The sequence below is a fragment of the Balaenoptera musculus genome, chromosome 18 (genome assembly GCF_009873245.2).
Source record: "Balaenoptera musculus isolate JJ_BM4_2016_0621 chromosome 18, mBalMus1.pri.v3, whole genome shotgun sequence".
NCBI classification, from domain to species: Eukaryota; Metazoa; Chordata; class Mammalia; order Artiodactyla; family Balaenopteridae; genus Balaenoptera; species Balaenoptera musculus.
In genome coordinates, this window is record NC_045802.1 from 78970007 (window position 1) to 78981948 (window position 11942).

Genomic DNA, 11942 nt, shown 5'->3' on the forward strand with positions numbered 1-11942 from the left:
CTGCGTGCTAGGGACGGGGGTCTCTGTCCAGAGCAAACCTGGATGGGCTGTCAGCCCACAGGTTGCTTGGGGTCCGGAGAGAGCTCTGGGGGCGCCCTCCTTCCCACCAGGCTTGCATCTCTCACCAGCGGGGCCGAGCCCACGGGTCAGAGAGCAAGGGGCGCTGGGCACCTGGGAGCGGAGGGCAGAGGGGTCCCCACCGCCCGAGGCGCTGAACCTTCCCCGTCAGGAAACAGAGCTGGACTCAGTGAGGTTCCAGAGGGAATTCGGGCAGCGTTGTAGGGAGGCCGCTCGTCTGGGTCGCACGGATGCTGGTTCCGTGGGCCCTGGGACCACCTGCCTCAAAGCTCGTCTCCAGGTGGACCTGAACCAGGCCTGTGCCCTGTGGGCACAGTCGGTCCCGCTCCACTGCATGTCCCCTAGAAAGTCTCCTCCGGGGACAGACGTGAGCAGGAAGCCGACCGTGAGGAACCACGGGGGGCGGGGGGGTTCAGGGTCTGACTGTCCCTCCCGAGGGTGAGGGACCGCTCACCTGTACCCGCGGTCCCTGAGGGGGGAGGGCGAAGACACGCCTGGGACAGAGCCGCGTTTGGAGGGGGGAGGGCAGAGCGGCTGTATGGCTGCGGGGTGGCAGGGGGAGGGGGCGGGCTTAGAGAGCCGGCGACCTGCAGACGCAGGGTCCCTGGAGGCCTCCGCCCGCTGCAGGTGCAGCCCCGGGCCCTCGGGGCTGGAGGGTGACGTTTCCGTTCTAGAGGGACCCTCACGACAGCCACCACGAGACCCTGATGGAGGTACCAGAGCCCTGGGGAAAGTCATCCCGAGCGAGCATCGCCCGGCGCAACTTGAATTACAAACAGGACGGGGTAGCTCTGCATCAGGAGAGCCCGGGGCGCATCACCGAGCGGGGGTGTGTCCTCACCGACGACGCGGAGGGGAAGCAGGGCTCCTGCCAAGAACGCGGTTCAGCCCTGGTCGCCGAGGTGCCCACGTCAGAAAGAACAAAGCAGCTGGGAAAACACGCTACACGAGCCTTCGAAGGAAACCAAGAGGATGCGCGGGGAGAGGGCACCGTGCGGGTTCTCGTCAGGGGCCCCTTAACAGGGAGGCCCGGGGTGCGGGCTGCCGGCGGAGGGAGGGAGACAGACACACAGAGACACAGAGACAGAGAGAGTCAGAGACTGAGACGGACAGAGGCAGAGCGCCCACAGGCGGGGCCCGTGCTGACACGCTCGGTGAGGGGGGATGAGTTTGCTGTCCCCTCGGACGGAGGTCAGAGTGTCTACCCCCTCGTGGCGCTGAGCGAGGCTCTTCCCGAGCGTTCCCCGTGGCACTTGGTGCCCCAGGAGGGCTGCTCTCACCGGGAGGTGGTGGGCTCCCCAGCCCTTCACAGGAGCCCCGCTGGCCCGGCCCGGTGGGCGCCCGCCCCCGGGCAGGGGGCCGCTGCCCCGCTCTGTTCGGGTTACCCCCCCAAAGGGAGCCTCTGCGCCCGGCTTGTCCAAGACAGCCCCACCGCGCTGTGCCGCCTCATCTGCTCTGCTTTCCTTGACGGCGAGACGTGCCCCTGTGTCTCCCCGCCCCCGCGGTCCAGGCCCGGTTCCCGGGGGACGGCTCCCGACCCCCGACCCCCGACCTCCGACCTCCGACCTCCTCCCCAGGAGCCGCCCCAGCTCCGTCCCTCTCGGCCTCGGCCTTTCATTTCTCTGTCTTCCCCTCTCTTCGCCTTAAACAGAAAAGGACAGGACTGAAGCCTCTATTTAGGACACTGAATTATCCGGTAAAATATCCAATAAACCCGCTGTCCTCCGCGGGCCGCCTTTCTCTGCGGGGGTCGGTTTCCCGTCGCGCCGCGCGCCGAGCCGGGCGGGGCCTCTGGCCGCGGGCTGAGCATGGCCGGCCGCGGGCCGCTCGCCCTCCTCGCCCTCCTCGCCCTCCTCGCCCTCCTGGCCCCGCGCGGCGCCCAGCCCGCAGGTAGGCGCCACCTTGGGCATCCTCTCTGACTCAGGCTTGCGGGTGGGTGGGTCGGGGGCTTTTGCTGGGAGCCGAGGGCCCCCGGCGGGACCAGCGTGATCTGAGCCCAGCTCCCGATCTCTTCGCCGTTCGTGACAAGTATGTTGGAAGTGACCGTGTCCCTCGGGGTCCCCGGGGGCCCAGGTGGAGCCGGCCGCCGGGTCCGGGGCTCAGGACTGGGTAGGGCACGGCTTCTGGGGGAGCCGGGAGGGCACCCCAGCCCCTCCATGCCCCCCGCCCGCGGGCCCCTCCCCGTCCTCAACCTTCCTTCGCATTCAGACCCAAACCAGCGGCCGCAGATGGGGGGCCCTGGAGCCCTGCCGCCCGCGCGGCCAATGCGCCCCCCGCCCCCCGCACCCAACCGGCGGCCAAGGTCAGGTCGCCAGGAGCTCAAAACACACCAGATTGCAGAGGTTTAGCACAGAAATCAGAATGCAAACTCAAATTAATAGTTTTTTTAACAACTGTTGCGTGTTGAAACAAGTATTTTGGATCTATTGGGTTAAATAAGTATATTATTAAAATGATCATAACCTCTTTCCTTCGATGTCCTAAATGTCCTGGGACACTCGTGACCGCAGGGCCTGCATCCACTTCTCTCGGCTGCGCTGCCCACCTCAGCCAAGGCTCCAGCCACCGCCCCCCTCCCTCCCTCCCTCCACGCAGCAGACAGGGAGACAGGGTGACGTCAGCTACCTCTTACAGTCAGTCGAACCTTTAGAATAAAACCCAAAGCTCGGAATGAGGCCTCAGTAAGAGACCCCCCCGCCCCGCCCCCGGCAGCACACAGCTCACAACCGCGTACAACTGTGCACAATCGTGTACGACGTAAACCGCTGAAGCAGCCTAACAAAACAAGGACTCGTGAAACCCTGTCCTGGAGGGGCCATAGATCAGATACCCAGAAAAACCCTCCCGGTAACACTGAAAGCAGAGTAAATATTTTATCCCATGTTTGCTACATGCCCCTGCCTGGCACAAGGGAAAAGACCAACGGGAGCAAAAGAATGAACGAGGCAGTGGAGCACGCCCACCACCCTTGGCTCCCCTGGGAACCCGGGACCTCGCAGCCCCAGGCGCAGAGCCTACACGGCCCAAGGGGACCCAGGAGGAGACCCCACCCCAGCTCAGACCATGCTTGGCACCACGTGGAGGAAAGAGACAAGCTCCCCGGCGGGACACTGGTGCTCGGTGGAGAAAGAGAAACCTCTCCGGAGAAGCAGTCACTGCAGTCGGCCCAGGGGTCTGCGGCGACTGCTTGTGACTGCAGTGACACCCCAACAATCCAGTGTCACATCGGGGGGAGACATGGGTCCTCGTTGCCTCGGGCTCCCTTCTCAACCTGGGGCCTCTCATGGTAAAAGAAAAACCCAAACACACAAGGAAACAAGACAACCAGAAACTTGCAGGAAAAAGAGTAGAATCAGACTCACAAAAACCTTGATACCCAGACACAGAACACAGGAGACGTGATACAGATACGACAAGAAAACAGGAGGGCCTCCCTGGTGGTGCAGTGGTTGAGAATCTGCCTGCCAATGCAGGGGACACGGGTTCGAGCCCTGGTCTGGGAAGATCCCACATGCTGCGGAACAACTAGGCCTGTGAGCCACAACTACTGAGCCTGCGCGTCTGGAGCCTGTGCTCCACAATAAGAGAGGCCGCGACAGTGAGAGGCCCACGCATCGCGATGAAGAGTGGCCCCCACTCGCCGCAACTAGAGAAAGCCCTCGCACAGAAACGAAGACCCAACACAGCCAAAAATAAATTAATTAATTAATTAAAAAAAGAAAAAACAGTAATTCTTAAAAAAAAAAAAAAGAAAACAGGAGACATTAAAATGCCCAAACAGATGTGAAAAAGAATCAAACAGAACTTCTGAAATGGAAAAAAATATTCATTGGAATTTTAAAATCCATTCAATAAATGAATCAACACAAAGCATTCGGGGAAAAGATTCTCCTTTACAGCAGAATGCCGATTAGTAAGTGCAGAAGGAAGGAGGGGTGTAAAGTCACTCTTCTGCAATTAAAATGGTAATAACTGATTCAGGAAAAACTACTTCATTGACGCTGAAAACACTCGGCTAAAGACTGTTGGGGGACAGGTCATTCCTATCCCAAAACATCTTCCTCACAGTGGAGAAATCTGTGGACACCATCTATGCAGTGTCCCCCAAACTTCATGTTCACCCAGAACCTCAGAATGTGACCTTAGTTGCAAATAGGGTCTTTGCAGGTGTATTAATTAAGAAGAGATCATCCTCAGGGTGGGCCCTAAATCCAATGACCGGTGTCCTTATGAGGAGGCTATACTCAGTCCTCCCCGCCGTGATCCTCATCCTCATATTCCAGAATGACACTTAGAGCTCCAGCCATCACATCTGTGTCCCAGGTAGCAGGATGGAGGGAGGGACAAAGAAACGGCCAAGGGCCACGCCAGTTGTCTTTTTCAAGAAGGTTCCCAGGAACCTGCTGCCTAGCCCTTCTGTTTGCATCTTGGTGGCCAGCGCTCAGCCATGCGGCCACCCTTAGCACCAGGGGAGTCTGTCTGCGCAGCCGTGTGCCCAGCTAGAAATCGGGGGCTCTTGTCCTGGCAGAGGACTGCCCAGGGGGCAGCCTCTCAAGCCCGGTCTCCACCCCTTCCTCGCGGGCTCCCACCCTCCTGTTCTAAGCTCACTCCTACTCACCTGGCTGCACGTAAGGGGCCTGGGGCCCAACGTCGTGGTGAGCAGGAGGTAAACTTCTTCCCGGGTCTGAGGGTCAACCGCTGGGTCTGCCCCTCCCAGCACCGCAGAGCCTGGCCCTCAGGACGCGGGTGGGAGTTCTTGGGTTGCCCACCCACGCTGAGGCGCCTACACGCCTGTCTTGCTCTGCAGTGTTTCTTCCCACCTCAAAAGCAAATGAAGTTCTGGTGAGATGGAAACGAGCCAGGTCCTACCTTTTGGAAGAGCTCTTTGAGGGAAATTTAGAAAAGGAATGTTACGAAGAAATCTGTGTCTATGAGGAAGCAAGAGAAGTATTTGAAAATGACGCATCCACTGTATGTATCCCCCCTGCCACAAACTCACACGCTTTCTGATTATTCCGCTGCCTTAGAGGACTTATTTTCTCAAAGAGACTAAACTAAATTAATTAACCTATTTACTTACCTGGGAGGTTGATCTAATCTTAATTGTACAGATGAGGAAACAGACACACAGAAGTGAAATCACTTTCCCCAGCCAGTTAGTGGGGCACCCGGGATGGCAGCTCAGTCCCACCACCTAAACTCTTTCTTCAGATTAAGCAAGTTAGCACATTGAGTGGCCGGACTCCTCACAGAGGTCATGCAGCTTGACAGGACTCTGACAGAATTTAGTATTTTTAATAGAGATGTAATTGTTTCAGTGTATCAGCAACGCAAAGATCCTCCCTAGGACGCTACATGGTAAGACTATCTCTCATAATCTATAACTTGGATTACAAGCGACAACACATACACTCTAAATAATACAACTGAGACCTTGCCATTCTCAATTACTCATAAGCTTATCAATCAGGAGACAGAAGGGCTGAATATTTGTGTGTAAATATTTCAGAATAGTACAATATGTAATAAAGACTTCCCAGTTTTACATATTAAAGCAGCAATATTTAAAGGTGATTGTGAACAAAATGTTGACCCGTTTCTCTAATATATTTTTAAAGTATTTTAAAATCATAATTTCTTAAATGCCCATGTATAAGAAAATGAAATAGACCATCTTTAATCAAACTAAGAGAAATTAAAACTTCCTGGTAAAGTTGTGCTTGAGTTGTTAGAAGTCCGAGTATGATTTGGGGAGATGCAATTACTTATATGTTTACCCTCCAGGCCTTAAGTCTGAGTAATTCTCCTAATTTTAGGTACCGCCACCCCAAATTAACATCCCCCCGCATACACACTTTAAAATTTTTAATCCTTGTTGACTTGGTTTATAAAAACAGAAAAAGTGATGTGAATTTTTTACATCTGCATCAGGCACTCTGCAGAGCGGGGCCATGGAGACAGGCCCGGGAGGGGAAAGGGCCTCGGGAGGCCATGGTGTTTGTGCCATGTCTTAGACTGTTTTCCCTTCCTCAAATGGGTCACTGTAAATAAATACTGAATGGGACATGGGACATGGGTGTATTAAAGATGATATTAAGTAGATGTAAAGAATTTTACATTCTTTGTTTCAACCAGTATTTTCCTATGAAGTGAATAAAATCAACATTTTCTTATTTTCAAGCCCAGCCACAGGAGAAAACATGGAAAAACAGATGTCCCATTTGTAACACTTTTATGTTTCTCTTGTACAGGATGAATTTTGGAAGACGTATCTGGGTAAGTGTCTCCTCCACCTACTCCAGGATTCTTTCCTCTTCTCCTCCCTTTAAGGTCAGGGGAGGCAGTTGGCTCACGAGGGCTGCTAACTTGAGGCCAGTGGATTCCAGATTTCGAGCCTTGGGCTCCTGGGACCCCTGACCCAAAGGAAGGGCCTGGCACTGCCTGAGGACGAGGACGAGGGTGGGAAAGGCCCCGGGGTCCCGCCGGGATCAGGGGGAAGCTGGAGCGGCCTCCCGGGCTCCCTTGGGCCTCGTGCTGAAGGGTCAGACCCGGTTGAGGAAGGCGAGGATTGGGCGATGCTGGGCGTCCCTGCGGGGACCACGGTGACAGGGGAGCTCGAGGAGGCGCCGGCGCTGGTCACGCGGCCGCCCAGCAAGGAAAGGGGGTCTTGGAGGGACGTCGGAGGGTGTTACCCGCAGGGTGTCCTCACGTCCCTATCGGCAGGCGGCTCCCCGTGCGTCTCCCAGCCCTGCCTCAACAACGGGTCCTGCCAGGACAGCATCCGCGGCTACACCTGCACCTGCGCCCCGGGCTACGACGGCCGGGACTGCGCCTTCGGTGAGCCCCCCGGCCTCCGCCCCGCCCCCCCCGGCCTCATGCCCCGCCCCCGCCCCCTCCTGCCCCGCCCCCGGCCTCCGCCCCGCCCCCACCCCGGCCGCACCGAGCCCCGCCCCGGGGATGAGCAGGAGGAGGCCCGTGGGAACCCGGTTTTCCGCCGGGAATCACACCTTGTGAACGGCCCCCTGTTTCCCCCATGGGGTCCCCTCTTCTTCCTCCCAGCCCCCCGCCCCGTCCAGACCATTCACGATCTACTCTCCGCTCTCCCGGGGCCCGGCTGACCCCGCTGGGGGTGATGGGCCTGGGGGGCCAGCCTATGAGGGGGCCGCACCCGGCTCTCTGGGTCGTGGGTGCGTGACCCGGCCTGCAGCTTCATCAGCTGATGTCCCTTCAACATTGTGAGACTGTATCGGTGGGGGGTGGGCGGCGCCAATTCCCGTCAGTGGTCGGTGGTGCGGCAGTGAACTCGCTTAACGCTCCCGAGGGTCGCGGAGCCCGTTTCCGGGACGAACGTTACGTCCAGCCTGGATCCCTGGCTGAGCGCCCCGCCCAGTGCTGTGTGGACGCCCCAAGCGCAACTCGCGCCAAAGCAGGGCTTCCGGCTTCATCCCGCACGTGTCCCCTCCCCCGTCCCAATGCCCACCCGGAAGAAGCCCCTTAAAGGGAGCGGCTGCTGCGGCGGGAAGTGAGCCCACGGCCGGGAAACACGGATCCTTGCGAGGGACTTGCAGACCCGGCCCCGCAACCGAGCCGCTGCTCTGAGGACGCAGCCCTGACTGCTCCACGCCCCTTCCTGACGCGGGAGTCCAAACGCTCCCCTGGCGACGTTGGGAATGAAAAGCCAGAGTCCCGGTGCGCAAGGAGATTTCAGAATGGCGATTTCCAGGGTAACATGTCCGGTTTTCCCTTTTTCCCTTTTCAGCTAAAAATGAATGTCACCCTTTGAGGACGGATGGGTGTCAGCACTTCTGCCACCCGGGGCCGGGGTCTTACACGTGCAGCTGTGCGAAGGGGCATAAGCTGGGCCAGGACCGCAGATCCTGCATCCCCCACGGTGAGTGCCCCGCCCTGGGCCTCCTCCTGCAGGGACCTCTGACAGGCCACCTCCTTCTCCGTGGCTGGGCGGGGGGGTCTCTTCCTCCGTGGCTGGGCGGGGGGTTCTCCTCCTCCGTGGCTGGGCGGGGGGGGGTCTCCTCCTCCGTGACTGGGCGGGGGGGTTCTCCTCCTCTGTGGTTGGGCGGGGGGTTCTCCTCCTCTGTGACTGGGCCGGGGGTTCCCAGTCCCCTTCTGGGCTTGCCCGGGGCCTCCGCGGTCTCTGAGAGCAGGTCGTTTAATCTCACCTGCTCTGTGTCTACACGAATTATCTCAACCTAGTGGGCATCCAGGAATAGGCTGAAGGGTCAGCGCCACGGATAAACCCGACGTCTGCCCTGGGAGGCACTGACTTTTCTTTTCCTGTGGCCACATGAAGACAGGTGTGCGTGCGGAGCCCTCAGCTCTGAGTGCCTTCTGACGTCACAGGGATGCGAGCAGGACCTTCCGACTTTCCCGTGGCAGGTAACAGAAACATTTTATGAACGTGTTTTAATCTTTTGTTACAAATTTCATCCTATTTGTCATCTCCACCGTCTTTGATTTAGGTGAACTACTTACAATATCAACATCACACTTCAAAGCACTTTCTCATTCTGAACTTACAGCTTCAGTGTCTTCATTATTTGCACCAAATAAAAACAGAGTTTTATTTAGAGCCATCCAAGGCCTTTCTTGGAGTCCAAAAACCGTTTCCAATGTCACTGCTCTCGGAAGATAAGCATCCTGGCAGCGCTCGGGTGGACATGGTGGGTCCAGAGCCAGAGCAAGGCCTGGGCCCTGCTCACAACCAGCTGGCCGGGGTCCAGCTCCACTGCCATGTTCAGGAAACTTCTCTTCTTTGGCACTATTTCTGTTATTTTCCTGTTTCTCCCTTGCCTGGTTTGGAAGCCAAACATTCTGTTCATCCAGTGACAACTCTTGCCACTGAAACGTTCGTATCTAACTTAGCAATACCTGAAGTTATTATGTTTACCCTTCTCCCAAATTATTTCAAGCACCTCTCACTAGGCTCATCTGCTATTTTGACCAATATTTTCTTTTCTTGCTTTTTTAGTAACTCCACAAAATAAGTATTATTTTTAATCATACCGCCAACATGGGTTTGGATTTACCTACGTTTTGCATTTTCCTTGCATCCCAGGCCCCTAATGCAGATCATCCCCTTCTGCCTCGTCTGTCCTTTAGAACAGCCCTGTCAATAGAAACACAATATCGGCCACAGACGTAACTTAAATTTTCTAGTAGCCACGTGCATAAAAGTAAAAACAGGTGAAATTAATTTTGATAGTGTGTTTTACTTACCTCAATACATCTAAATATTATCTCAACATGTAATGAATAGTAAAAAATGAGAGACAGTCACATTTTCTCTTTCTACTAAGTCTTTGCCCTCTGGGGTGTACAGCCTTTTACTCTTGGAGCACATCCTGGCTTGGACCAGTCAATCTCAAGTGCCCAGTAACCACAGCGACCACCATGGTCGACAGAGAGCTTTACAGGGCCCTTTGGTGAAGGGGCCGCCTCAGCCCCGCGTGCGTGCGCGTGTGCGCATGTGCAGAACGCGTCTACTTCGCCCTGCTGCTCGCAGGCAGGCGGAGCCGGGCAGAGGCGTCCGGCCGCTGGGTGGAGGCCCGGCCAGACGGCGGACACAGCTCAGTGACCGGCGGACCCGAAAGGACCGAGGGAGGGGACATCAAGTGAGAGGCGGGGTGGGGGTGGGGACCTGTCCCCAGCGGGACCGTACCTTTGCTGTCTGTCCTCCTGAGCGTCCGTCCATCTTCCAAGTGTCCGTCAGTCTCCCCTTCCCGCCCCTCCCCTCCGTGCGCTGAGGCGGCCTCAGCAGTGGGTGGGCTGGGCTGGGCTGGCTGGAGGGGTGTGCGCCCGTATTCTTAACCACCACACTATACTGCCCCGAATCCTGCAAACTGGCACCAACTCTTTATTGTCTGTTTGGTTTTTAAAGGTAAAACTAACAAATTCCGAAGGAGAAGACTTCTGTGGAGGTGTTCTAATACAGGACAATTTTGTACTGACAACAGCAAAATGTTCACTCTTGTACAGAAACATTAGTGTGAAAACAAGTAAGTATTTTATCATTCTTTTTAATTAAAAAATTTATTTATTTATTTATCTTTTAATTTTTGGCTGCGTTGGGTCTTCGTTGCTGCGTGCAGGCTTTCTCCAGTTGCGGTGAGCCGGGGCTACTCTTCGTTGCAGTGCGCGGGCTTCTCATTGCGGTGGCCTCTCTTGTTGCGGAGCACGGGCTCTAGGCGCACGGGCTTTAGTAGTTGTGGCACGTGGGCTCAGTAGTTGTGGCTTGCGGGCTCTAGAGCGCAGCCTCAGTAGTTGTGGCGCACGGGCTTAGTTGCTCCGCGGCATGTTGGGATCTTCCCGGGCCAGGGCTCGAACCCGTGTCCCTTGCATTGGCAGGCGGATTCTTAACCACTGCGCCACCAGGGAAGCCCTATCATTCATTTTTATAAGATCACATTGGAAGTAAAAACTATCCTATGTAGAAATAAAAATTTTAATCTAGAATTTTTGCTTCTAATGCAGTACAGACTGAGCTTATCTTCCTACTAGTGAGATCACTCATAAAGTCATAAAGCAACGGGGATACCTAGTGGAACTCTGGGCACAGCAAGCAGACAAATGCGGAATATTTAGTCTAAGGAGGAAATCACAGCTGATGAAACTGTCACTTAACTTGACACCGACATGGAGCAGCTCAGATCCCCGTCCGCCCCGGGGCCTGGGCTGTGCTGTGAACTGCTCCACAGTGATTCCCAGGACCCGCAAATCCACGCTCCATCCCCAGACATTTTTCAGTCAACAGAACGTCAGCCTAGAAAATGACATCTGAAAAGCCAAGCTCTGATTGGCTTGGAGAGGTTCCTCCTAATTTCTTCCTAGTCTTCCGACCGGTTCAGCAACCCGCACTGCGCTCCGCGCCCGCGCCCCCGCCCCCGCGAACACCTCGCTGGGTTTCCTAGAGGAGAGTGTGGGAGAGGCCCCTCCGTGGGGTAGCCCCTGTCCCCTGCGCGCAGGAGCCGGGCGGCGGGGCGCACGGAGTCACCTTGACCCCCGGCCTCCTTCCAGGTTCCCGCTGCCGGGCGCGCGAGGCCCCGCCGGCGGTGGAGGTGAAGGGCGTCCACGTGCACACGAGATTCGAGGCGGACACGGGGGACAATGACGTGGCCCTGCTGGAGCTGGCGCGGCCCGTGCGCTGCCCCGACGCCGGGCGGCCCGTCTGCACTGCCGAGGCCGACTTCGCCGAGCGCGTGCTCCTCCCGCGGCCGGGCGTGCTGGGCGGCTGGACCCTCCGCGGCCCCGAGCTGGAGCCCGCGCGGCTGCCGGTCACGCACGTGGAGCCCGGAGAGTGCGGCCGGGCCCTCAACGCCACGGTGACCACGCGGACGGGCTGCGAGCGGGGCGCGGCGGCGGCCGGGGCGGCGCGGTGGGCGGCGGGCGGCGCGGTGGCCCGGGAGCACCGCGGCGCCTGGTTCCTCACCGGCCTCCTGGGCGCCGCGCCCCCCGAGGGCCCCGGGCCGCTCCTGCTCATCAAGGTCCCCAGATACGCGCTCTGGCTCCGGCGAGTCACGCAGCGGCCGAGCTCCGCCAGCTGGAGAGGCGACCACGGTCACGGACGCGACAGGGAGCCGGTGCTGGGGTGACAGCGCCCCCAGCCCCTCCCCCGGGACCCCTCGTCTGAGCAGAGCCCCGGAGAGGAGGGGGGAGGGGCGCGCGTCCAGCAATAAAAGCAGAGCTGCCGGCACCGCACGGCGCTTTCCTGAAACGCCAGGGAACAGGGGGCTTCAGTCCAACTGCGGTCGCGGGGGCGGCGGCGTCACAGCGACCTCCCCGCCTGCCCCGGGAGGGCGGAAGGGGCGGGGAGCGCGAGGGGCTGGACGGCAGACCGCGGGCCTCTGCGC

General features: G+C 57.8%; 1 protein-coding gene across 1 annotated transcript; it reads left to right on the forward strand.

The window, feature by feature from the left end:
- Window positions 1–1870: 1870 nt before the first annotated feature.
- Window positions 1871–11806, forward strand: PROZ (protein Z, vitamin K dependent plasma glycoprotein). The gene is made up of 8 exons (XM_036831719.1): window positions 1871–1968; window positions 4886–5049; window positions 6330–6354; window positions 6802–6915; window positions 7838–7969; window positions 8387–8472; window positions 9974–10091; window positions 11110–11806. Exons 1-8 carry the CDS (start codon window positions 1887–1889, stop codon window positions 11682–11684), a joined length of 1296 nt encoding a protein of 431 aa, XP_036687614.1. The 5' UTR covers window positions 1871–1886; the 3' UTR covers window positions 11685–11806.
- The last annotated feature ends 136 nt before the right edge of the window (window positions 11807–11942 follow it).

Bases quoted from the DNA above. Each gene is read 5' to 3' on its own strand.
- PROZ (XM_036831719.1), top strand. From the start codon at position 1,887: ATGGCCGGCCGCGGGCCGCTCGCCCTCCTCGCCCTCCTCGCCCTCCTC. The intron at 6,355-6,801 runs GTAAGTGTCTCC...CCCTATCGGCAG, and splicing joins ATTTTGGAAGACGTATCTGG to GCGGCTCCCCGTGCGTCTCC. The intron at 6,916-7,837 runs GTGAGCCCCCCG...TTCCCTTTTCAG, and splicing joins CGGCCGGGACTGCGCCTTCG to CTAAAAATGAATGTCACCCT.